Genomic DNA, 24,136 nt, shown 5'->3' with positions numbered 1-24,136 from the left:
CCCGGAACGCCGGGATCACGCCCTGAGCCGAAGGCAGACGCTTAACGACTGAGCCACCCAGGAGCCCCTAAAAGGCATTTTCTGATGAGCCTCTGGAAGTATTTTTAGCTGCTAAAGTTAAATGCTGCCATGTGCTTCAACCATCACATAGGCCTACCTCAAGATTTCCCTTTAGTTCCCAGAAGGCCACAGGGAGAGAGGGGCCTTTCAACAGTAGCAGAAGAGGAGAAAAAGTAAGGTAAAAGCAAAATGGGAATCAAATCATTTAAGACCTAAAACTGTTAGGGACTAAATGAAACGTTAAGTGAACTCTTAGAGGGGAAAAGTATGTTTTAAATCTTAAAGTATCATTAATATTACCAACAAAGTTCTTTTTTTTTTTTTCAAGATTTTATTTATTTATTTGAGAGAGAGAGACAATGAGAGAGGAAACACAAGCAGGGGGAGTGGGAAAGGGAGAAGCAGGCTCCCCGCTGAGCAGGGAGCCTGATGTGGGGCTGGATCCTAGGACCATGGGATCATGACCTGAGCCAAAGGCAGACGCTTAACGACTGAGCCACCCAGGGGCCCCTACCAACAAAGTTCTTTAGAATTATTTTTTATTTTGATGTTCTAAGAGGTACACAACACACTAAAACATTTGTATGACTCTTGTAGAAAGAGAGTCTCATGTTGTTGGAAAAATAACCTTAGAATTAATGTATTGGATTTCTCTTCTCACCTTCAAACCCAGGTTTAGGTTATGTGATGTAATGGCTAATAGAACAAACCTTTGTGCCAGGTTGCACTAAGATCCTAAGTTTAATTATGGATTCAGCATTTATAGATTTTATAACTTTTGGCCAGTTATCCCTTTGAGCTTCAGTTTTCCCATTTGTATTATTACTCGTATTCACTGTTACTGTTATTTTACTACGAGAAAGCCATTTTCCCCCCATCTTTAAAATATGAATAGTAGTTTTCTTTCCTAACCTTTATGTAGGGATATGAGGATAAATGATTTCAAGAATGTGAAAACTTTTTTTCTTTCTTTTTTTTTTAATTTTAAGATTTATTTATTTGTGGGTCTCGTACTGAGGACCCTGAGATCAAGAGTCGGATACTCCAACTACTGAGTCAGTTCAAGAATGTGAAAACTTCTCTAATGGGACAGATTCAGTGCCTAGAATGTTATTAGTAATAATATACTATTATTATTTAAAAGATGTTTTTGCTTCCTGTGAGGAGGGAAAAAAACGACAACTATTCCATTAAGAAAGCAAAAGTACCCAGTATATGGGGGCATTAATAAATAGATAGCTCAGTTAGAAATATCTTGGCCCCATTTGAAAATGAGATTAGAGTGTGAATATTGTGTTTTTTTTGTTTTTTTTAAGGAAGACTCTGTGCTGGGCCCTGTTCCTTATTTTTATTTGCTATACAAGGTCTCTTGGTAGTCCTGCCTTTAGTAGTGGAGCACTAAATGTCAATTAGCATATGCCCAATTTAAGTCCTTTGTATCTCACTGCTTTTCTGCATTGACCCATTGGAATGAAACTTCCATTAGCCAGGGTATTAACATTCTAAGATAAGTTTCCTTTTTACAAATAAAAGAATTCAAATAGGTTAATGTGATGTGTTCGGCATCATGTGGGGATTGAAAATGCTCTTGAGTTTCTAGTCCTATTTGCAGTTGTTCTTTCCTAGGGGATATTGGAAAATGTATGAGAATGTCTTCAATTGTCACACTGACAGTGGAGTGCTACTGGCATTTAGTGACTGGGAGCCAAGTATACTAAACACTCAGCAATTTGATGGACAGTCTCACAGGAACAATTGTCCCACTCCCAATGTCAGCTGTGCTTCCATTTAAACATGTTAATTTCCCGCCTGGACATCTCTCTGGGTGGTCAGTTTTCTTTCTCTAATTCTCTTTTCTTAATAGAAGTTCTTTTTTAAAGTTAAGTCCTTTTTGTTAGAGTGGCATGTGATTAAGTCCTTTTTCTGGAAATAACCTGGTTTTGTTGGGATTTTTTTGTTGCCATGTTGGTGGGAAAGGCTGGGCAAGAATCCTTCCGCTCTATCACCCGTTCCTACTACAGGGGAGCAGCTGGAGCACTGCTAGTGTATGACATCACAAGGTGAGTCAGATCAGGTGGGCAGGAGGGAGCCTTTTCCCCATGTTCTCTAAATCTTTTTCTGTTCTGTCTTCTGGTTCTGGTAAGAATGCTAAAGAGGAAAGGCTTCTCTAATATTTTCTTTTACACATGTAGCTTTCCCCCTTTTCCCATGCATTTGGAATTACTTTGGCATTTTGAAACGGATCTCTGACCCACTTTCTAAACTTCTCTGCTGTAGGCGTGAAACCTTCAACCACCTGACGTCTTGGTTAGAGGATGCCCGGCAACACTCCAGCTCCAACATGGTTATCATGCTGATTGGGAATAAGAGGTAAAATTTTGTTTGTAGGAATAATAAGGACCAGAAGTCATGTACATGCTCTATGGACATTGACTCACTTGGTCCCTAAACTTTCTTAGTTTATGGTGCTCTTGGTAAAAAATAAAAATAATTGTGGTAAAATATGCATAATGTAGAATTTACCATTTTAACCATTTTTTAAAAATTTTATTCACTTAGAGAAAACACATGCACCAGGCTGGGGGGCAGGAGGAGAGAGAGAAACAGAACACAAGCAAGAGGAGCGGCAGGCAGAAGGAGAAGGACAAGCAGACTCCTCAGAGCAAGAAGCCCACGTGGGGCTGGATCCCAGGACCCAAAGTCAGACTCTTAACACACTGAGCCACACAGGCACCCCAAAGAAACTTTTAATTGCTTTAGATTTACATTTTAAAAACTCTTAAATTTACTGAGGGAATATATTTAAAAAAACAGATTCAAAGTGTTAAGGCATAAACTTCGTAATTTACAGGTCCACTACTCTGCCCCCAGTGCCAGTTCTGTCTGAGAGGGCAGCTCACTGTATACCAACCTACAACTAAAGAATGAAATAAAATAAGTAAACACTAAATATTGTACCAATTGTTACAAGAAGCCTTAAAAAAAATTAGGGTCTGGGGTGCCTGGGTGGCTCAGTCGTTTAAGTGTCTGCCTTTGGCTCAGGTCATGATCCCAGGGTCCTGGGATCCAGCCCTTTATCAGGCTCCTTGCTCAGCGGGGAACCTGCTTCTCCTCCCTCTGCCTCTCCCCCCTGCTTGTGCTCTCTGGCTCTATCTCTCTGTCAAATAAATAAATAGAATCTTAAAAAAAATTAAAATAATTTAGGATGGAAAATTTATCTGTTAATATCTTACACAGTTTCACTCCTTCCTTCTAGAGTAAAGAGTGAATTGAAGGCTGAGCTCTAAAAAAGGTGCTCATCTGTCCCTCTCCCCACAATTCCTCCCTCCAGGATTGCGTGGAACTAATGGTTTCCTGTCACAGGTTTCCTGCAGCAGCCACATAGCAGGGCTCCATGGGCCATCCCCGTGCCCCGAAGACAAAGGGGATTCCAAGCCATTGTCCTCCATGGTGCTGAGTATCACCAGTAGTAGAGGCTGAGAATCTTAAGCAGGCTCCACACCCAGTGCGGAGCCCGACGTGGGGCTCGATCTCACGACCCTGAAATCATGACCTGAGCCAAAATCAAGAATTGAATGCTTAACTGACTGAACCACCCAGGCTTCCTGATTTTGTACTTGCTTTTTATTACAGCAGTTGCCAAAAACTCAGGTTACACATAACATATGCAAATATTGAATATTTTGAACATATTGAATATTTTGATCTGACAGTGACCTTGTGAACTGTCTTAAGCTTATGATTCATGTGGTGTTGTGATGTTGAGTGTTAACTGTGTTTCTCTCGGAAATTTATCCTGTGGCAAAAACAAAAAAAGGCATCCTGTGGCACCCTTGTGAGTTTGTAGCAGTGCCTAGAGTGCACCATTTGAGAACTGTGGGCACAAATTTATTGTACTCATTTGTTTCAACTGTGTTTTAAATGTCTATCTGCCAGACCCTGAGTGTACAAGGTGAGAAAAAAGAGTCATACCCCTGCTGCTTTGGAGCTTATACTATATTGGAGATATAAATATTAAATATAAAAGGGTATATATCTAATTACAAATTGTGAAAAATGCAGTGAAGGAAAGAAAGGGTGCTATAAAAGAGAGTAACGGTACCTATTTTTAATTGAGGGAGATAGTTATTCTGGAATTTGAAGGATAGGTAAGAGTTCAGTGGGCACAGTTTAAAAACGAGAAAAGTATAGGATGGGGAACAAACTGAAAGGCTTGAACTGGGAAGGACCTTGGCAAGGTCAATGTATTGAAAGACATCAGTATGGTTGGGCTGAGTCAAGGGGGAATGGTACAAGATAAGGTTGGGAAGGTAGGCAGGGGCCAGAAATTGTAGCACTTTCAGGCCTTAGGAAGAGATGTGGATTTTATTCTAAATACAGTAGGAAGCTTTTAAAAGAGTTTTAAGCAGAGATGTGGCTTGATTAGATTTTAAAAGATCACTCTGGAGGGGAGCAGGGGTTGAAGTGGCTGTTCATTTCAGTAGTCTAAATGTGAATGGTGGCGTGGGCTCGGGTGATGACACCAGAGAGAGGGGAAAATGATGGTGTTAAGGTGCATTTTGGAAATACCTCGCTTTGGGATGAACTGAGTATTTGGAGTGAAGAAGGAAAAGCTGTTAAAATAACGACGTCCTGAAAAAAAAATGATGTTCTGGATCTAGCTTCAGTCCTCTTTGGTGATGTGGAAGCCTGGGGCAGAAACAGTTTTGGGGGGAAAGATCAAGTTCTATTTTGATTATGTGTGAGGTGCCTTTTACACGTGAGACTGAAAATGAACAGACGAAGGGACAAGAGATCTGGAACTTAAAGGAGCAGCTGGGCTAGAGGTAGACATTTAGATGGGTAGTCTTCCCTGGTTTTCACCCAGCTGGTAAATGATAAATACACATTTTCTAGATTTGTTCTTTTTCAGTGGGCTAACTCTTTGATTTCTTTTCATGGTTGGAAAACTGGAAATCTCTGAAATGCACATTTGCAGTTAGAAAAATGAAAATCAGACAGTCCATCCTTACCTTTGTCTGCAGCCTTTTATTCTGTCTTGTCATAAAGTCTTTCCATGCCACCTGATTCTCTTTCTCAGTCTGTAGCTCTTTTTCCCCTCTTATCACCTAACTTTATACATGTCATTTTTATCTTGAGTCTTTTATTTCCGTGGTGGCACGCTATTATGTTAATGAGCTTAGGCAGCTGTGTTCTCCTTATTCCTGGCACTCTCTATTCTTACAGGCTGTTTCAGTAAAAGAGGAAGACACTTACCGCTATGGGATGGGGTATCTCTGACTTTTCTGCCTTCTAACAACTGGAATTTCCCTTTCATCTTCTTTCCTTAACTCTCACTTGGATCTCATTCCGAAAAGAAGCATGGGGCACAGTAAGCCTTGAGTAACTATGGGGCTTGCCTAACTCTTTATAAAGCTTTTTCTCTATAAGACAGTAAGGTATTGGGGCACCTGGGTGGCTCAGTCAGTTAAGCGTCTGCCTTCAGCTCAGGTCATCATCCTATGGTCCTGGGATCAAGCCCCACATTGGGCTCCCTGAACTGCAGGGAGCCTGGTTCTCCCTCTCCCTTGCCTGCCACTCCCCCTGCTTGTTCTCTCTCTCTCCCCTCTCCCTCTCTCTGTGTCAAATAAATAAATAAATAAAATCTTAAAAAAAAAAAAAAAGTAAAGTAGTGTCCTCGACCATGCAGCGCCTGTCATGAATTTGAAGAACCACTTTCCAAGGAGCTGCAGAACGCGGTGACCCTGTACAAGAGAATGTCGTGCAGGAGCTACATTCTTTATGTATTAACTAGGGGTTGAAACAGCCGTGGGATTCTTTTGGAATAAGAGTTTCTTCTTTCACTTGGACCTTTTTTTAGTTTTCTCCCCAATTCATCTCCTGCAGTGACTTAGAGTCCCGTAGGGACGTGAAGAGAGAAGAAGGAGAGGCCTTTGCCCGGGAGCATGGACTTATCTTCATGGAAACTTCAGCCAAAACAGCCTGCAATGTTGAAGAGGTACTACTTGGGAAAAAGTAGGGAGAGCTTTTGACAGATGGCACCATATCTTTATTCTTTTTTTTTTTTTTGTGATCTTTATTCTTTTATTCAGAATTTTCTTTTATAAGACCAAAGGTAAGGAAAGGATGTCTTGTGGTCACATTGACCATATCTCTCCCTTTAAGGGAATTGTCTTTTTTTNGGGAATTTTTTTTTTTTTTTTTTTTTTTTTTTGTCCTTGATTCCTACCGCAAAAGAATCATTTAAGAGTTTTTTTAAAATCCTAGGCCCCGTCCCCCGAGATTAGAATGGAGTAGATCAGGGATAGAGACCAGGAACGTGAGTTCTCCCTAACTCCCCGTGTGATGAAGGTGAGTCCAGCAGAGTGGAGGCAACTCTAGGAATTAGCATTCCTGACTGGCTCCTCCTCTGTCTTCCCAGGATCTCATTCCAATCACCTTTCCTTTGTTCCTCACCTCACCCTCCTTTACAAGAGAAGGACTTATTTGCTTCTAAAACTAGGGCTTCTTTAACTGAAGTGTTGTGCTGACATCACAAAACAATGTGTAGGAAAATCTCTGAGAGTCCAACAGAGTGACTGACTTTCTTTAAAGAGCAACAACATATCTTTGCTTTTTGAGGACTTAATTTTGACACTAAAAATACCTTCACATCCATTTTAACTAATTCAGAGGCAACCTGTGCTCACAAATAAAGGATACTGAGATTATACTCAAGTGGTCTGGCTTGAAAATTGGCTCTGGGATGTGAACACCTCAACAGTACTTTAGGCTATTCCGGAAGAGAGAGAAAATTATTAGGCTAATAGCCAACAGAAAAGCCAACATAGAAAATGTTGATAAAATTAGAAATAGCGTAAGAAGGAACCACAAAGCTAGAAGAAAGAGCCGATCTTCACCACCAGCTCGCCCCCATCCAGAATTTTCTCCCAGAGCCTCTCTGGCTCCTACACATGGGAAGGAACTGGGGGAAGGGTGCCAGGATAAGTCCCTTTTTCCTATCCTTTATTATCTTCAGTGCCTCTTCAGTTTCTTGGGAATGTAAGCGCTTAGTTTACAACGTCAAAAGACCATGAAATATTTTCCAAAAATTAAATCACCAACTGAAGAATGAAAAGTGTTGTTTTAATATTCTCTTCTGCTATTAAGTCAGTCTCTCTCTCTCTCTCTCTCTTTCTCTCTCTCATTTCTCTGTCCTCCTTTCATTTTCTCTCTCTTTCTCTCCCTCTCTCTCTCCTTCCCCTTCCCTCTCCACTTCACCACACACAGAAACCCCTTTTCAAAGGGGGCTTTTTTCCAACTCAGTGAAGTAAAGTCTTTGCCCCTTTGTGGGGAAGGCTCATTAACATTCCCACAGCAGCATCTCTTCAAGGATTTTACTTTTGTAACTCTGTGGGGAGGTCAAGAGGCCACAGTGGAGAGGTAAAAGGAAAAAAATGGTAAATGGGGGAGGGCGGAAGAAAGGAGAGGAGGGGAAAGAGCCCTTCCTTTCACAGTAAGGCCAGCAAGAAGGAGGGAGGGGAAAAAAAAATAGGAAAAGACAAGACAGACAAGACCCAGGAAAGACGTGAATTTTGGGCTCCCAAATCTGCCCTTGGAGATCAGGGACTCCTGGGAAAAGCAGAAAGCTATATTCTTTCTCTTGTTTCTTTTCCTCAAAAACGAAGTAAACGATGGAAACAGTGGGCTGAGAGAGACAGGACCTAGTCTATTCCACTGAGACATCACAAGCTTCCCTGGCCTCAGTGTTCTCATTTCCCCCACAACCACCTTGGCGATAACTGCACCTGTCTGGCACAGAGAAGTTCACAGCATGAATTAGACGATGTCAGCAAGAGTTCCAAGGGTGGAACATGAAGGAACCTCCCAGGGTCCTGACCCTGAAGGACAGGGAAAATAATGGAGATTCAGTGAACTCTGAAGCAGAGATCAGAGTGCTTCCCAAACCCCTTCAGTTGTGGGTACCTGCCTTGTTTCTCACCAGCAACCCTCCAACCATCTGTTGTCTCTCTCTCTCCCTTTCTTAGTATTGTCACACCAGCCTGGACCCGGGTCAGGGAGGAAACCAAGGGAACTTTCAGTTCTCACTGAATGCTGTGAAGGAGCTTTGTTTTCTGTCTCCCTGAAGACGCAGCCATCGGAGATGTACATCCCTGAGCTCCAAAAGGGAAAAGAATTTCCACTTTCCTAACTCACAGTGTCTCAGATGTTCTCTCACCTCAGCCAGGAGAGTAAAAGGTCAATAAGTCCAGGAGAAGAGGACTCAAGGACTCGTGCATCATGGTGAGGAGATAGGGCACATCTGGATATTATATGCCCAGGAGCACAGCATCACTCAGACACCATGAGGGACAGCATGGCCAGAAGTTAAAGAACAATAAATGAATCACACTTAATGTGCAGGCAGAGCAGGAGAGATCTGGTTGGTTGCCAAATGATGTATTTCAGAGAGGGAGACATTTCTAAAGGTCAAATATGATATCCACAAGGAAATTCTTTCCGCAGAATCCCTGACAGTCGTTTTCAGCCTCTGAGAGAACTTATTACAGAGAACTCCCCCATTCACCCGAGAGTCCATTACACTATTAGAAAGTTCCTTCGTATTGAGCTGGAAGCGCCTCCTTGTAGCTTCCAGTCTGAAGTCCCACGGAATCATCTACATCATCTTCTCAGTGCTGGCACCCCTTCCGCCCCAGGAGCTGGGCAAGAGTGGGAGAAACAGAAAGCCACCAACTCTGTTGCTATTTTAACTGGGATTCCTTAAGATCAATCACTTTTTTTTTTTCATGCTAGGAGCCCGGTGGCCTACTGTACCTTTAACAATATAGAGGGAAAAAATGCTAGCCTGCTGTCAGATGCACCCGGCTTCTAGGCCTGTCTCTATCACAGCAGAGCTGTGCAACCTTGAATAGGTTACTTAACCTCACTGAGCCTTTTGCTTACCTGTAAAGAGAATCATCTATGAACAGGAGTAGTCAAATCTGCTGTGCTAATTTCAGAGTTGTAATACTCAAAATATGTCATGTACATGAAAATACCCTGTAAGTTATGAAGAGCTCTCTATATATTCAGTTTTATTGTAATGACTGTCCATCTTTATCTTTTTGCCAGCCTTTCATATCCCCATTTTCAGCTGGCGGTAGCTTACTTCTTGGCCTCATAATCAGGATATAAGGGAAAGTTCTTATCTCAGCTTTATACCCCAGACACAGTCGCATCATCAAACAGGGTGGCATAGAATCATGAGAGAACCACAAAGCACTGTGAGGACCTTGGATGAAGAGTTAGAGAAACAAGCAGGGGCGTTTTCTGCACAGACAGCACAGGGAGAGGCCAGAGCCCTGGCAGTGAGGAGAGGGTTAAATCCTTCCCCTCTGCAGTACAAAAGAAAAGAGTGTGCGGAAAGATTAGGATTTTTGCTTTTACAATGGGAGCTGCAGAAGCATAGGGAAGAAGCTGAAGAAAAAAAAGGGGGCGTCTCCCCTTTAAAGACTTGCAGAGATTGAGAGAGAAAGAGAGAGAGAGAGTCAGGGACAGAGAATCCGAGAGAGCACGGGCCAGTCTGTCTGTCTGTCTCTGGGAAGGGGGAACGTCTCTGCTTCACAGTGGTTAGCACTGGGGAGAGGCATCCGTTGGCTTCAGACCCAAGGAGAGACCAGACCAGGTCACCCCGGTTAGGACTCAGTGAACTTTGCCCCTCCCTACCCCACCTCCACCCGGGAATGTCTCGGCGAAAGCAGCGGAAACCCCAACAGTTAATCTCGGACTGCGAAGGTCCCAGCGCGTCTGAGAACGGTGGGTGCCTGGGGAGGGGTGCGGGAGCCCTGAGTCCCAGCCCATGTGGGTCTGGCCAGGGCAAGGGAGGGCACCCTGGCCACGGGTGAAGCCAGGGGAGGATTTGGTCATTGGGGGTGTGAAGGAGCTGGATGCAGGGAGGAGTACGGCGTTGACCTGTGCTGGGGAGAAGCCCCGGCTTGGCTTTTCTCAGGATGGATTCTGTTTGTGTTTTCCTTGTTTTTCTCCGGATGAAATGGAGTTTTCAAACTGGCTCTGTCTCCCCACCCTAGAGTTTTCTCCTCAGGTCCCCCTCTGCTCACTGGTCTTTGTGCCGTTGCTAAGTAACCTCCTCAGACCTGGAGGCTGGCTCTTAGGGGTGGGATTTCCCCCCTTTTCTTTCTGGGGAGTTGGGTTGCAAGAGAATGAATTGGATAAATGTGAAGGTTCTCCTGAGGGAGAGGAGAAAAAAGTTTCCCATTGTGGGACTGAGCTGAGAACAGATCAGAGCTCCCAGAGGGAGAGAGCTAATGTCGGTCAGATGTGGCCTGGTTTGGGGTGTGGGTCCGTGTCACCTGGGGTGGAGACCAGAGGAGAGGGCTGGATGAGGGACTTAGGTTTGTGCTTCAAGGGAGGCCAAGCTAAAAAAAAGAGAAAAAAAAAAAAGTACGAGTCAACATACTTGCATCTGTTTTTAAAGTAACATTTTCTGGGGCCCCTGGCAGGCTCAGTCTGAAGAGCATGCAACACTTGCTTTTGAGGTCGTGAGTTCGAGTCCCCTACGTGGGTGTAGAGATTACTAAAAAAATTAAATAAACTTAATAAAGTAACAGATGTTCTCTATGCAAAGGGGGGGATATTTCATGTATTCATAGAACAGTCCAGGATGAGGTGGGTAGTGGAGCAAGGAGGGCACTGAAAAGTGACATTGCCCAAAGTCTGAGAAACACTTAGAGGTACTGTCAGGGCCCAAACCTAGGTTTCCTGATGCTCAGGGCTGGTGATGCTCACTCTACTAAATTAGGGTTTTTCACACTTGCCTGATTGTGGGTCCGGCCTGGAGTCTGGGACTTTATATCTTTGCAAGGGTTTAGGTAGTTCTAGGATCAGGCAAGTTTTGGACATACTGCTATGGCCATATACATTCACGCTGTGCAAGTCTGGAAGTCCTGCCACGGGGATAAACTATTTAGCAAACAGTTGATTCGCCCGATAGTGCGGTAGTAAGAAGGTTCTGAAGCCAGACTTTCAGGATTCAGATCCTGGTTCCACTGCTTGGTTAGCTGTGCAACCCTGGATTACTGTGCCTCTCTGTGCTGTTGCCTCATCTTTAAAACACTAACTACCTCCTTAAGTTATTGTGAGAATCGGAATGAGTTAATACATGTAAAGCATTTGGCAAAATAAATAGCATAATAAGTGCTCAACATATGTGGTATGGTATAGTCCATAGCAGAAGTAAGTGCTTAATACGTGTGAGCATCGTGGCGCTTTCCTGCAAGGGTTGAAATAGGACCAAAGCTCAGGAACCTCTTGGCAAACTTCAGTATTTCTCTGGGACATGTGTGCCATGAAAAGCTCTAGGATAATGTATCTGTAGGGACTAAAGTGAAGTTACGGATTAAATTGACCTTTCCACCTGTTGTAAAAAAAAAAAAAAAAAAAAAAGACCTGCGATTAAATCAGTGAGTGCTCCGTGTGCTATGGAACAGCCTTAACAGACATATTGTGTTTTGGATAGAACACATTCTCCTCAAGTCACTCACTGCCTTGCTGGGATCCCACTGTGCCCATATTTAGGGGTTCGTGGTGGTGGCGGCATCCTTCCCTCCTGGGAAGCATCCGCCCTCCTTAATGCTGCTGCAGGCCGGATGTTCCCTCCTCAGGCTCTGCAGGAGACTTCCCGTGGAGCCTCCGAGTTGCCTCACAGTCCTGCTCCCCTGCTGGCTGGATTGTGGAGCAATGCGAAACACCCCAGCCTCCTCCAGCCTCCCTCGCCCCCCCCAAAACGACCTCCCCTCTTCTCTCCCCACACCTCCCAGGTCAGCTCGCCCACTCCCCATACCACTGCTGATGAAGAGCCTGTAAGGGAGTCAAAAGAAATCTTTCACCACTGCCCTGAGTGGATTCTTAAGCCCCTTGAGCTGTGTTCCCACTCGGGGTCGTGAACATCCGGGGTGCCCAGATGCTGCTACACAGTCCGCCCCGTAGAAACAGTGCGGGCTGCAATCCGATGGCGGCAACAGGTTTCAGCTGGAATTTTGCCTTTGAGCCATAAAGGTCAGAAACATAAATGTAAGGAGCAAGGAGGCAGCAGTAACCTCTGCAGGTTGGCCTCAAGAAACCTACAGGGTTTGCTGATCAGAATTCTCCCGAGAGCGAGAGATCCTGGGCTACTTGCATGACCCAGAGTGTCACTGGGTCACATCTGGAGCTGAGGTGGCTGGATGTGATCAAATCTAAAATTCCTTCCTGCTCTTACAAGATCAATAGATTTCCCACTCCCTCCTTTTACACTGGTAGAGTTCTTATTTGCTTATGTGATCTTCAGACTCCTGACTTTTCCTTCTGCCCCAGAAGACATTTTCTTGTTCTGCATGCACCCCAATTAGGTGGGGGGGAGGGGATTTATGTACGTCCTCTGGTGTCCCTGTGAAACTATGGGCATCCTCAGGAACACCAGCAGACATTCATTTAGCAGGCGAGGGTGCCACCAAGGTTTTCAGGAGTCCTTGCCTTCTTTTAAGCAATGTTTACCGTATGTGACAAGCAAATGCTTAGCCTTTGTTGCACATTTTAAAAGCATCATCTCTGCAGTGACCTAAGATGTCGCCAAGAAACAGTCTGAAAAACCTGTTTTCTAGCCCTGTTTTTGTTCATCTTCCCTGACCAGAACAGCAAAAGCCTAACAGACCAGATATTGCACATAAGTGATGAGAAGGAAATAGTCTATTTACTTAAAAACTCTGGAGAGAAAAAAAAATTTCCTCTCTCCCCTACAGAGTCTAGAAATCTGGATTAGAGAACATAAGGGATGTGAATAGGGAAAATGTAAACTAGTACATCTGGGAAATAAAGCAAACGATCAGAAACCCAGATATTTAGTGAGAAGGAGAAACCAGGACAACAGCCAAACAGATCTAGAGAGAGAAATGGAAGTTGGCAGACATCAAGAGCAGCAAAAGGAGAAGGAAGACAAAAAAGAGAGTTTTGAGGGCTCTGTTCTCTTTATATCTGGAAGGAGAAAGCATAATCCCTCAGGGTATTGAGCCCAAGCCTTTCAGCCCTAGGAACCCCTGGGTCAAAAAGAAAACATCTCTGCATAGATAGGAAGTAACTCGGGTCAGGTGCCATATAGAGCACTGGATCAGGAAGCAGAAAACCTGGTTTTTAATCCAGCTTGGGCCTTGAAGCTAGGTCACCTTGGGCGGGTCCATTCTTCCAGGGTTTCAGGGTTTGGCATTTATTCATTCATTCATTCATTCATTCATTCATTTATTTATTTATGATTGTATTCATTCATTTGACAGGGAGAGAGAGAGCACAAGCAGGGGGAGCGGCAGGCAGAGGGAGAGGGAGAAGCCTCCCCGCTGAGCAGAGAGCTTGATGTGGGGCTCTATCCCAGGACCTGGGGATCACGACCTGAGCCACCCAGGCGCCCCTATTTTTTTTGTTTTTAAAGATGTTATTTATTTATTTATTTATTTGAGAGAAAGAGCATGAGTGGGGTGAGGGGCACAGGGAAGAGGAGAAGCAGACTCCCCAGTGAACCGGGAGCCCAAGGCAGGGCTTGATCCCAGGCCCCTGAGATCATGACCTGAGCCCAAGTCAGACACTTAACCGACTGAGCCACCCAGGCGCCCCAGCATTTGGCCTTTGAATAATACACCCCTTGCTAGTATTTGTGGAGCATTTACTACCTGTCAGGGCCTACTATGCTAGGCCCTGTTTGTATTTCCTCTTGTTTATTTCTCCCAACTCCACTATTACCTCCATTAAATTTTTTTTGAAGATTTTATTTGTTTATTTGTCAGAGAGAGAGAGAGAGAGAGAGAGAACAAGAGCTCACAAGTAGGGGAGCAGCAGAGAAGCAGACTCCCTGTTGAGCAGGGAACCCAATATGGGGCTCGATCCCAGGACCCTGGGATCGCGCCCTGAGCCGAAAGCAGATGCTTAATGACTGCGCCACCCAGAAAAATGTCTCTTTAAAAACCTTTTTGGTGTTTGATCTATGATATTTCTGTTCTGGCAACAAATATATTTTTCTCACTTAGCTCCCATGTACGCGTACCTCAGCACACCTGTTTGCTTACGATGTTGCATAGGCCATGGCTGCATCACTAGGTGTGGGTAGCAAAGGAGTGAGTATGTGTATGTGTTCAGGAGAGAGGAGTGATGCAGAGAAGATGGGGCATTCTCCCTTAGAAGTAGTCTATAGTTGGGACGCCTGGGTGGCTCAGTTGGTTAAGCGTCTGCCTTCAGCTCAGGTCATGATCCCACGGTCCTGGGATCGAGTCCTGCATCAGGCTCCTTGCTCGGAGGGGAGCCTGTTTCCCCCTCTGCCTGCTGCTCTCCCATGTTTGTGTGCATGCTCTCTCTCTTTCTCTGACCAAAAAAAAGTCATCTAAGTGGCCTATAGCAGCAGTTACAGGATCGTTTCATAATTATGGAAACTATTAGTGTTGGGCCAACGCTAACAGTAAGTTTAGGCAGGTGCTACATAGTGTTCTTTGTTTCTTTAATATCTGGATGATGCTCGAACTCTGCGTAGAACAAGACTTTATCTTAAAATTAGAAATATGGCTCAAGATGCGTGTAACCTGGGAAAGGCGATACAGTTGCTTAAATTCACAGTCAGGTGTAAATCATATCAAATTCTGGCAGATAGTCTGTCCTTTGCCGTCCTGACCGCCGCTCCCTTGTGGTGCATTTAATAACCTTCTATCTCCTTTCCAAAAAAAAAAAAAAAAAAAAAATCAGCCCATGGAAGCTGGATACAAGAGAGCTAGCCTGTAGCTCTGGGCAGAAGACCTCTCTCCTCCTTCCTGCCTGTCAGGAAGATCTGGCATTGAGCAGCTGGCTTTGCCACTGTCTTAATTTTGGCCAGGTTGAGGGCAGGTAAGACTGGTGAGCAGCAGGATAGAAGGTTTGCTGGGAAGAGCAGTCGCCTGAAAGCTACTGTGGTTCTCATCCTTGGCTGGACATTGGGATCACCTGAAGAATTTTATAAACATACTGATACCTGGATGCCACCCTCAGGGATTCCAAATTCATTGATCTAGGGTGTGGCCTGGATTTCAGGATCTTTAAAAGCTCTGCCAGTAATTCTGATGGGCAGCAAAGTTTGAGAACCACCACTTGTTCAACTCTACCCTCCTGCTGTGCGCTCCCTGGTATGTTTCTCTTTGTTCTTCCTAGCCATTCTCTCCCAAGCCTAGAGCAGCAGTTTAGAGAGCTACCTGGTTTCTTTTTTCCTTGTCATTTCGGCTCTTTATAAATTTAAACAAGCATGTCCAGGTCTTAGTCCCCACCGTCCATCCCAGACTTTGTGTGCGACCCAGGACAGCTTACCTCACCTTATCTGTTATCTAGGGACACCATTACCAGCTTAGTTTATTCCTGTGTTTATGACTTCATTCGTGTCTGCCTAAGAATCCTGCCCCCCTTTTCAGGATAGGCAGTGAGTGCACAGTGCTGAGAAAGAGAGGGTTCCTCTTACAGGTGGCTGTTGATCCGTCACCTTTCAGCAGGGACTAAATTTACCTTAAAGAAGAGTGCGGATCGAATTACGCATCAGAAAGCAAGTTACATTAAAGAGCAAGAAAGGGGACAGTGTTTCCCAGGAGAAGATGAAAAGAAAAGGACTTCTTTTCTTGTCGGAAGACTTGACAAAACAGCAACTTGATATCAAATGTTCGATGCTAATTAACAAATGCTCTGTAGAAAGCCTCCATCTGATTCCCTGTTCTTTGCTGAGGCCAGAGAGCACCGGCAGGTAGGAGCGACACAGGGCCCTTTCTCTAGCATTAGAGAAGCCATACGACATTAACATGCTTGAGAAAGGACTGGATAGGAGTCAAAATTCCGAATGTGCGCCTCACTGAATTACTGTGTGAACTTGGAAAAGTCACTTCAGCTCGCCAAACTTCAATTTCCGTACGTATAAAAATAAACAATACTGCAGTAACCCGTGACCTTCCATAACTGAAATAGATTCCCCTCTCCCTCTTTGTAAGGGTCAGGCCTGAAAGCAGGGAGCTTATCAGTTTCGGAGCCATCGTTCATAACATTAAGATCCTCATGATTATTTGAAGTTTCCAAACATAATTCAGTAAAATGTTCTCATTTTAAAAAGATGGCAAAACGTGCGTTGAATAGTGAAGTGGTTGTTGCTAGTATTAGGTAGTTTCATCTCCATCCAAAAAAGACTCCTTAATGTTGGCATATGCCAGTGATATTAATCAGTGTCTTGCCTCAGAAATTAATAAGGTTAATAAGCAACATGAAACACTGATCTAATTTTAGTATATGTGTATTTTAGTTTATTTTGAGTGTTTTGCCATTGACAATGTCAATTCTCTAATCCATAATATTTAAAGTCCCATATATTCATATTAACGTGATTTGTCAAGAGTCTTTCAAGTTTTTGTCACCACAGTATTTCTCTGAAAAAGATAACACAGCTAAAATATTACCACTTTACAAAAAGGAAAATGGTTGCCTGATTGACCACTGTGCCTCAATTTACCAGTCAGGCAAGGATAAGAACAGGGATTACCACAAGGTGGGTTTACTGAGGCCCAGGCAAACCACAAAACTAAGTGACTTGGGGGTCACTCCCTTTAAGTAAGATAAACTCTTTCAGGAAATGGAAAACCTATGAAGACACATTTCAAGGTAGAAAGGGAATGCAGAGTATCTGGTCTAAGAGTATCTCACCCCTACTTATCTTCTCTGAAGAGGAGATGGCCTCTGTGGCGGTGAGCTGGTGTTAAGTCATATCTAAGCATTCAAACCAGATTGGGGCTGAAAGGGCTTTCTGCACAGAGAGGCTGTCTGGTAGCTCCCACTGCATTTTTCCCATTGTTTCAGGAATTCCCCTCCCCCCAGGTTAGAGCTAGGTGGGCCTCCGTAGGCCCCTGCAGGCCAGCACCTCCCCAATGGCAACAGTCCTTAATAGTGACAGCGTGCAGTGTGTTGCAAGAGAAGGGCAATGGAGGAAAAAGACGGGCAGGGGAGAGAGTACTAAACAGGAGATGGCTCCTTGAATAAGCACAAACTCCATAAATCAGGTGTGGGCCGGGTGATCTGGGGGGTAACTTGCAGTCGGCTATTCTGCGGGAGGGAAAGCGGAGAGTAAAGGGGCTTAGTGTTCCGCAGAGAGGGGTCCTGAAATGATGTCCGTGGAAATTCTACCTTGCAACCTCCCAACCTGAGAAACTTCTTTTGTGGAGAGGGATGGGGTAGGGTGGGAGTAAAGGTGAGGAAGACTGGACAAAACTTGGGGTATTTGGGGGTTCGTGTTTTGATGAGGGATGGATGTCCTGGGCTCCCTCTCCCGCTCTGGCCCTCAGACCTCTGAGATCAGACCACCCTCTCTGGAGTCCACGTTTTCCAGGCTCAGTGGATCCTTTATCCAAAGAAAAATAAGAGAAGCCTATCGCTTTGCTCTATTGAGCAGGGCTGTGTTTCCCACTGTGGCCCCTGGAGCCTGAGGCGGGTGGGGGCAGGTCTGGGCAAAGACATCTGGAGAAGGGGGGAGCTGGCAGAGGGCAAGGGAAGGTGGACACCCACCACGCCCCACAAGCACCTGTCACTGAGCCTCCGGAAACCTGCTAGGCTCTCGGCTCCGGCCCCACACACCCACCTCCCACTCCCCGCTCCCGCCCGGCTCCTAAACAGCTCCTCCCCCATCTCCCCTCTCCCAGCTTTCTCGCTCCAGCTCCTCCCCTCCTCCGCGCCTCCTCTCTCCCCTCCCCCTCCTCCGCGGCTCCCTGCCCCCGCCGCCGCTGCCGCCGATCTCCATCTCCGCAGTCTGGGCCGCTGGGTGCAGAGGCTGCCGCAGCCCCGGCGGCCACCGCCGCCTCCCCCAATCCTGATACCTATTGTCTCCCACTCTACCCGGCCCACCACCTCCCCCACAACCATGGCGCACGAAACCGGGAGGAGCTCTCGTCTCGGAGGGCCCTGCGGGGAGCCGGCGGAGCTTGGAGGTGCGGTAGGGCCCTGCCGGGGCAGGGGTGGGGGCGGAGAGGACGCGCGCAGGGTAAGGGACTTTCGGCGGACGGGATAAAATGCATGATTCTCTGCCTCGGACCCACTCCTCACGCCCATTCCTTGCGCCCCTGGTGGCCCGGGGTTGGGGGTTGGGGGGCGACTGGGGAAGGCAGAAGCTTGAGCGCGCCTGCCCTCCCCACCCCCCCTACGCTGGGGTGTTTCTCGAGCCCGGGCCGGTCAAGACTGAGCTCTAGCCTTCTGCGTGGCCTGATGGTGAGCTCATCTCCCCAGCCCCCACAAGCGGTTACTGGGCTTGTTGTTAATTAGAGCCTTCGCATGCCCATCCCAACCGCACCACCCACGCTCTCTCCTTGTCTTCTCCCTAGGTGATGCTTGCGAGGAGGACCACCCCCAAGTCTGTGCCAAGTGCTGCGCACAATTCACTGACCCAACTGAATTCCTCGCCCACCAGAATGCATGTTCTACTGACCCCCCTGTAATGGTGATAATTGGGGGCCAGGAGAACCCCAACAACTCTTCGACCTCTTCGGAACCCCGGGCGGAGGGCCAAAGTAGCCCACAGGTCATGGAGGCAGAGCACAGCAACCCTCCGGATTCTGGGTCCTCTGTGCCCACAGATCCCACCTGGGGCCCGGAGAGGAGAGTAGAGGAGTCTGCCGGGCACTTCCTGGTCGCTGCCACAGGTACCGCGGCTGGGGGAGGCGGGGGCCTGATCTTGGCCAGTCCCAAGCTGGGAGCGACCCCGTTACCTCCAGAATCGACCCCTGCACCCCCACCTCCTCCTCCACCCCCGCCCCCAGGGGTAGGCAGCGGCCACTTGAACATCCCTCTGATCTTGGAAGAGCTTCGGGTGCTGCAGCAGCGCCAGATCCACCAGATGCAGATGACTGAGCAAATCTGCCGCCAGGTGCTGCTGCTTGGCTCCCTAGGCCAGACGGTGGGCACCCCTGCCAGTCCCTCAGAGTTACCTGGGACGGGGACTGCCTCCTCCACCAAGCCCCTGCTTCCCCTCTTCAGCCCCATCAAGCCTGTCCAGACTGGCAAGACGCTGGCACCTTCCTCCTCCTCCTCCTCCTCCTCGGGGGCAGAAACGCCCAAGCAGGCTTTCTTCCATCTTTACCATCCGCTGGGGTCCCAGCACCCTTTTTCTGCTGGAGGGGTTGGGCGAAGCCACAAACCCACCCCTGCCCCCTCCCCAGCCCTGCCTGGCAGCACAGATCAGCTGATAGCCTCACCTCATCTGGCATTCCCAGGCACCACGGGACTGTTGGCAGCACAGTGTCTTGGGGCAGCTCGAGGCCTTGAGGCTGCTGCCTCCCCAGGGCTCCTGAAGCCAAAGAACGGAAGTGGCGAGCTGGGCTATGGGGAAGTGATGGGTCCCTTGGAGAAGCCCGGCGGACGGCACAAGTGCCGCTTCTGTGCCAAAGTGTTTGGCAGTGACAGTGCCCTGCAGATCCATCTACGTTCCCATACAGGCGAGAGGCCCTACAAGTGTAATGTGTGCGGCAACCGCTTCACCACGCGCGGCAACCTCAAAGTGCATTTTCACCGGCATCGTGAGAAGTACCCGCACGTGCAGATGAACCCTCACCCCGTGCCGGAGCACCTGGACTACGTCATCACCAGCAGCGGCCTGCCCTATGGCATGTCCGTGCCACCAGAGAAGGCCGAGGAGGAGGTGGCCATGCCCGGTGGCGGCGTGGACCGCAAGCCTCTGGTGGCCTCCACCACAGCACTTAGTGCCACGGAGAGCCTCACGCTGCTCTCCACCGGTGCCGGCACAGCCACGGCTCCCGCGCTCCCTGCTTTCAATAAGTTCGTGCTCATGAAAGCAGTGGAGCCAAAGAGCAAAGCTGATGAAAATACCCCTCCGGGGAGTGAGGGCTCAGCCATCGCCGGGGTGGCAGAAAGTGGCACAGCAACCCGAATGCAGCTGAGTAAGCTGGTGACTTCGCTCCCCAGCTGGGCGCTGCTTACCAACCACTTTAAGTCCGCAGGTAGCTTCCCCTTCCCCTACGTGCTGGAGCCCTTGGGGGCCTCGCCCTCCGAGACCTCCAAGCTGCAGCAGCTGGTAGAGAAGATTGACCGGCAAGGAGCTGTGGCCGTGGCCTCTACGGCCTCAGGAGCCCCCACCAGCTCGGCGCCTGCCGCCTCATCCTCCGCCTCGTCAGGACCTAACCAGTGTGTCATCTGCCTCCGGGTGCTGAGCTGTCCTCGCGCACTGCGTCTGCACTACGGCCAACATGGGGGTGAGCGGCCCTTCAAATGCAAGGTGTGTGGCAGAGCTTTCTCCACCCGCGGCAACCTGCGTGCGCACTTCGTGGGCCACAAGGCCAGTCCAGCCGCCCGGGCTCAGAACTCCTGCCCCATCTGCCAGAAGAAGTTCACCAATGCTGTTACTCTGCAGCAGCACGTGCGCATGCACCTGGGGGGCCAGATCCCCAACGGCGGTGCCGCGCTCTCGGAAGGTGGGGGAGCTGCGCAGGAGAATGGCTCAGAGCAGTCCGCAGTCTCAGGGCCCGCGAGCTTCCCCCAGCAGCCGTCCCAGCAGCCATCCCCGGAAGAGGAGCTGTCCGAAGAGGAGGACGAGGACGACGAGGAGGAGGAAGATGTGACTGATGAAGATTCCCTGGCAGGGAGAGGCTCAGAGAGTGGAGGCGAGAAGGCCATATCCGTGCGAGGTGACTCGGAAGAGGCATCGGGGCCAGAGGAGGACGCGGGGAGCGTGGCGGCCGCGGGGGCGGCCGTGGCAGCCACAGCGGGGAAGGAGGTGGAGAGCAATGAGAAAGTGCTTCAACAGCCTTCCCTGCCGCCGCCCCCGCCCCGCGACAGCCTGGATCACACCCAGCCCATGGAGCAGGGAGGCGCTGAGGGCGCAGGAGGCATGGAAGAGGGGGGCAAAGCGGAGAGGAGCTCGAGCCCCGCGGCGGCTCTCTCGCGGGAAGGGGAAGGCAGCGGCAGCACCTCGGTGGAGGAGCTGAGCCTGCAGGAGGCCCTGAGAAAGGAGCCGGGCGAGAGCGGGAGCAGAAAGGCCTGTGAGGTGTGTGGTCAGACCTTTGCCACGCAGGCAGCCCTGGAGGAGCATCAGAAGACCCACCCCAAGGAGGGGCCGCTCTTCACTTGTGTTTTCTGCAGGCAGAGCTTTCTCGAGCGGGCTATCCTCAAGAAGCATATGCTGCTGGCTCACCACCAGGTACCACCCTTTGCCCCCCACGGCCCTCAGAATATTGCTGCTCTTTCCTTGGTCCCAGGCTGCTCACCTTCCATCACTTCCCCAGGGCTCTCCCCCTTTCCCCGAAAAGATGACCCCACGATCCCATGAGCCTGTTTTTCTGTACCTGCAGCCCCTCGACCCAGGGAGCAGAAACCGAGAGCTCTATAGAAGGACCTCCAAGATGTAGGAGCCCTTATTTGTCTTTTTCTCTGAGTCCTTCTGTGACACATCCCTAGTGGCTTTTCGCTAGTCCCCGAGCTTGGAAATAGTTGTGCTCACAGGGGGATGGCCCCCTGATGAATTTCTCTTCCCTCTTCACTCATTGTACCTGAGGAAAATAGATTCTCTACAGCTTTCACCTTCCCGAGGGGAACCCTCTCCAGCTTCCCTGGGGTGACCCTTCTCCCCTCTCCTTTCTTCCTCTCCCTTTCCCTTTGGCAGGTGCACCTGAGCACCCACATTTGGAATTACAGCCCAGCCCGAAGGGGCCGGCAGCTGTCTCTGGAGGGCCCAGTGCCACTCCTCTCTGGTGACCAGGTAAACCTGCAGGACTTCCTATCCCAGGACATTCCTGCACAACTGGTGAGGGTAGGTCCCCTGTCTTTCTGGAACCAGTACACAGCTTTCCTCTCAAGTGACCTGCCCACCAAGCCCCGGAGTTCCAGCTCCACCTCCACTACCACTTTAGGCCTGGCACCACCAGTGCTGTTTGGCCCGGGAACTGTGGCTGGGAACTTGCCTCTGGCAATGGGATCCAGAGAGGCCAAGGAGAAGAGAGCCCCCCTCTTCCTATTTCGGTCTCCTGCATCCAAGGCAGTGCCTGAGAAGCCCATCATAGAAGAAAACTAGCAAACTGTACGTTCCTTGTTTTCCCTGCTCCAGAAGGTGCCAGCAATGAAGACACAACAATATCTGTATCTGGTGGCTCGGCCCTAAGGGGTAGGGGGAAATGAAGGGCATGTAGGACATTCTTCCTGGTAAACTCCCGTTCAGGCCCATTCAGGCAAAGGTGTTGGCTGGCCAATATGCCAAGACACCTCCAGCTTCTTCTATTCCTTCATCGTGGCCTCTCAAAGTTAGGAAACAAGCAGATGTCTTGCCAACAGGTCTCCTGTGGGATATTTGGGGAAATGTGAAGTTCATATCTTCATTGGTGAGGGGTGTTGAAAGAGTAATGATGGAGAGTTGAAGAGTGTCACTAAAGCATAGGGCTTGCAGGGAACCTATGAGATTGAGAAAGGGGCATGGTGTGAGGGAGGGGACTTCCAGTTCTTGACTGGATGAGTCTCATGAATGTTCTCTTGGACTATTAGTGACTTGGTGTGCAGCACTGCACCTCAGGTCATAGGGGATTTCCTAGCACTAGTGTGCTTCTAGTTTTAGATAACTCCCTCCTTTGTTCCCTGGTCCCTTGGATTTTCCTTGTCTTCCTTTCTCAAGGCCTGTTTCCTCCCCATTTTGCCTGTCTATGGACCAGGGCTTATGTCTTTGCCACTGTCTGGGTCTTAGAGTCGCAGACTTTGGGAGATGAGCTCTAGGTGGTGTTCTCCCTGCCTCTCTGTCTTGTAATGAGATGTAGTATTTACTCTTAACATAGGATCATTTGGAACAGGAGTTCTGAGGAGGAGAGAGTGAGAGTTCTGCTACGGACTGACTTGAATGATGGTTTCTCCTTCAAAAGTGTAGGCCCCAGAGCTCCTTAACATAGTCAAATGTGAAGAGCAGACAAGGGAGATGTTAGTGTCTTTCCCTTTTCATTAAAAGTGTTTTAACCAAATATTTGTGTGTTTTTCCTTATTTCATGACTAAATAGCCAGCTGGGGTGTGATATGGGCATTCCCTAGCATTGAGACTCCCTTCCCACCTACATCTCCTGCCAAAGCTGAACATACGGTGTTGAAATATTTAATTTATTCGGCCTTGTCCTAAAATAACCTCCAGTGAATGTAATTTCCCTGTGGAAATGGAGTTTATGTTCTTAAAAAGTAAAGGATTTGTCCATTGTGTGCAGTCATTGTCTAGATTTTTTCTTTGCCTAGAACTTTCCACCACCAGGCTTTTGTGGGGGTTGTTTGTTTGTTTTGTTTGGAGGTTGGAAGCTATTTCTTTGTCTTCCTGAAACCCAGGCTAGTCTACCTGACATCAGTTAATCTGTAGAACCAAGATGAATTCATCTTTATGATCCTTAAGATCTGATGTTATAAACAGGAAAAAAAGTAATTCAACACCAATAATTTTTACCAACCGGATAATTTAAAGGAAGATTCTTTTTTTTTTTTTTTAAAGATTTTATTTATTTATTTGACAGAGATAGAGACAGCCAGCGAGAGAGGGAACACAAGCAGGGGGAGTGGGAGAGGAAGAAGCAGGCTCATAGCAGAGGAGGCTGATGTGGGGCTCGATCCCATAACGCCAGGATCACGCCCTGAGCCGAAGGCAGACGCCCAACCGCTGTGCCACCCAGGCGCCCCTAAAGGAAGATTCTTAACAGAGGAAGTACATGTGGAGTGGGGGTGTGAAATGAAACACACATTTTTTTTACCTTGTCTCTTCACAACATGGTGAGGTTTACATTTGACTCTAAGATCTTGTTNATTTTTTTTTTTTTTTTTTTTTTTTTAGAGAATAGTCTCCAGAATTTTTTTTTTTTTTTTTTTGCATTTGTAAGATTACAATATCACTGACTCTTAGTGCTACATGGATGGAGTTGGTAAAATGATTTGCCCAGAGTCACTTGGCCAGTTAGTGGCAGACTTGGGTTAAGGATCCCAGTTTAGTACCACCAGCAGTGATCAGGAATGGTGCTTGTTCCCTGCTACACCATTTAAGACTCCTGATGGGCCGGGGGCC

The 24,136-nt window shown here is 47.9% G+C and overlaps 2 protein-coding genes across 4 annotated transcripts; both read left to right on the top strand.

Annotated features, from left to right (window-relative positions):
• The first annotated feature begins 513 nt into the window (after positions 1–513).
• On the top strand, positions 514–6,166 carry LOC117797244 (ras-related protein Rab-2B-like). Of its 2 annotated transcripts, XM_034648540.1 has the most exons (4): positions 514–2,120; positions 2,338–2,430; positions 2,620–2,760; positions 5,947–6,166. In XM_034648540.1, exons 1-4 carry the CDS (start codon positions 2,023–2,025, stop codon positions 6,077–6,079), a joined length of 465 nt encoding a protein of 154 aa, XP_034504431.1. In that variant the 5' UTR covers positions 514–2,022; the 3' UTR covers positions 6,080–6,166. The 2 variants fall into 2 exon arrangements, with proteins under 2 accessions (XP_034504431.1, XP_034504432.1); XM_034648541.1 differs by lacking the exon at positions 2,620–2,760 and having other exon boundaries at positions 540–2,120; positions 5,947–6,094.
• Positions 6,167–9,523: 3,357 nt separating this feature from the next.
• On the top strand, positions 9,524–23,063 carry SALL2 (spalt like transcription factor 2). 2 transcript variants are annotated; one of them, XM_019808564.2, is made up of 3 exons: positions 9,524–9,855; positions 18,438–21,265; positions 21,728–23,063. In XM_019808564.2, exons 1-3 carry the CDS (start codon positions 9,783–9,785, stop codon positions 22,133–22,135), a joined length of 3,309 nt encoding a protein of 1,102 aa, XP_019664123.2. In that variant the 5' UTR covers positions 9,524–9,782; the 3' UTR covers positions 22,136–23,063. The 2 variants fall into 2 exon arrangements, with proteins under 2 accessions (XP_019664123.2, XP_019664124.2); XM_019808565.2 differs by lacking the exon at positions 9,524–9,855 and adding an exon at positions 17,812–18,047.
• The last annotated feature ends 1,073 nt before the right edge of the window (positions 23,064–24,136 follow it).

This window comes from Ailuropoda melanoleuca, chromosome 20, assembly GCF_002007445.2.
Source record: "Ailuropoda melanoleuca isolate Jingjing chromosome 20, ASM200744v2, whole genome shotgun sequence".
In the NCBI taxonomy this organism is placed as follows: Eukaryota; Metazoa; Chordata; class Mammalia; order Carnivora; family Ursidae; genus Ailuropoda; species Ailuropoda melanoleuca.
This window is presented reverse-complemented; position numbering and strand designations above follow the sequence as displayed.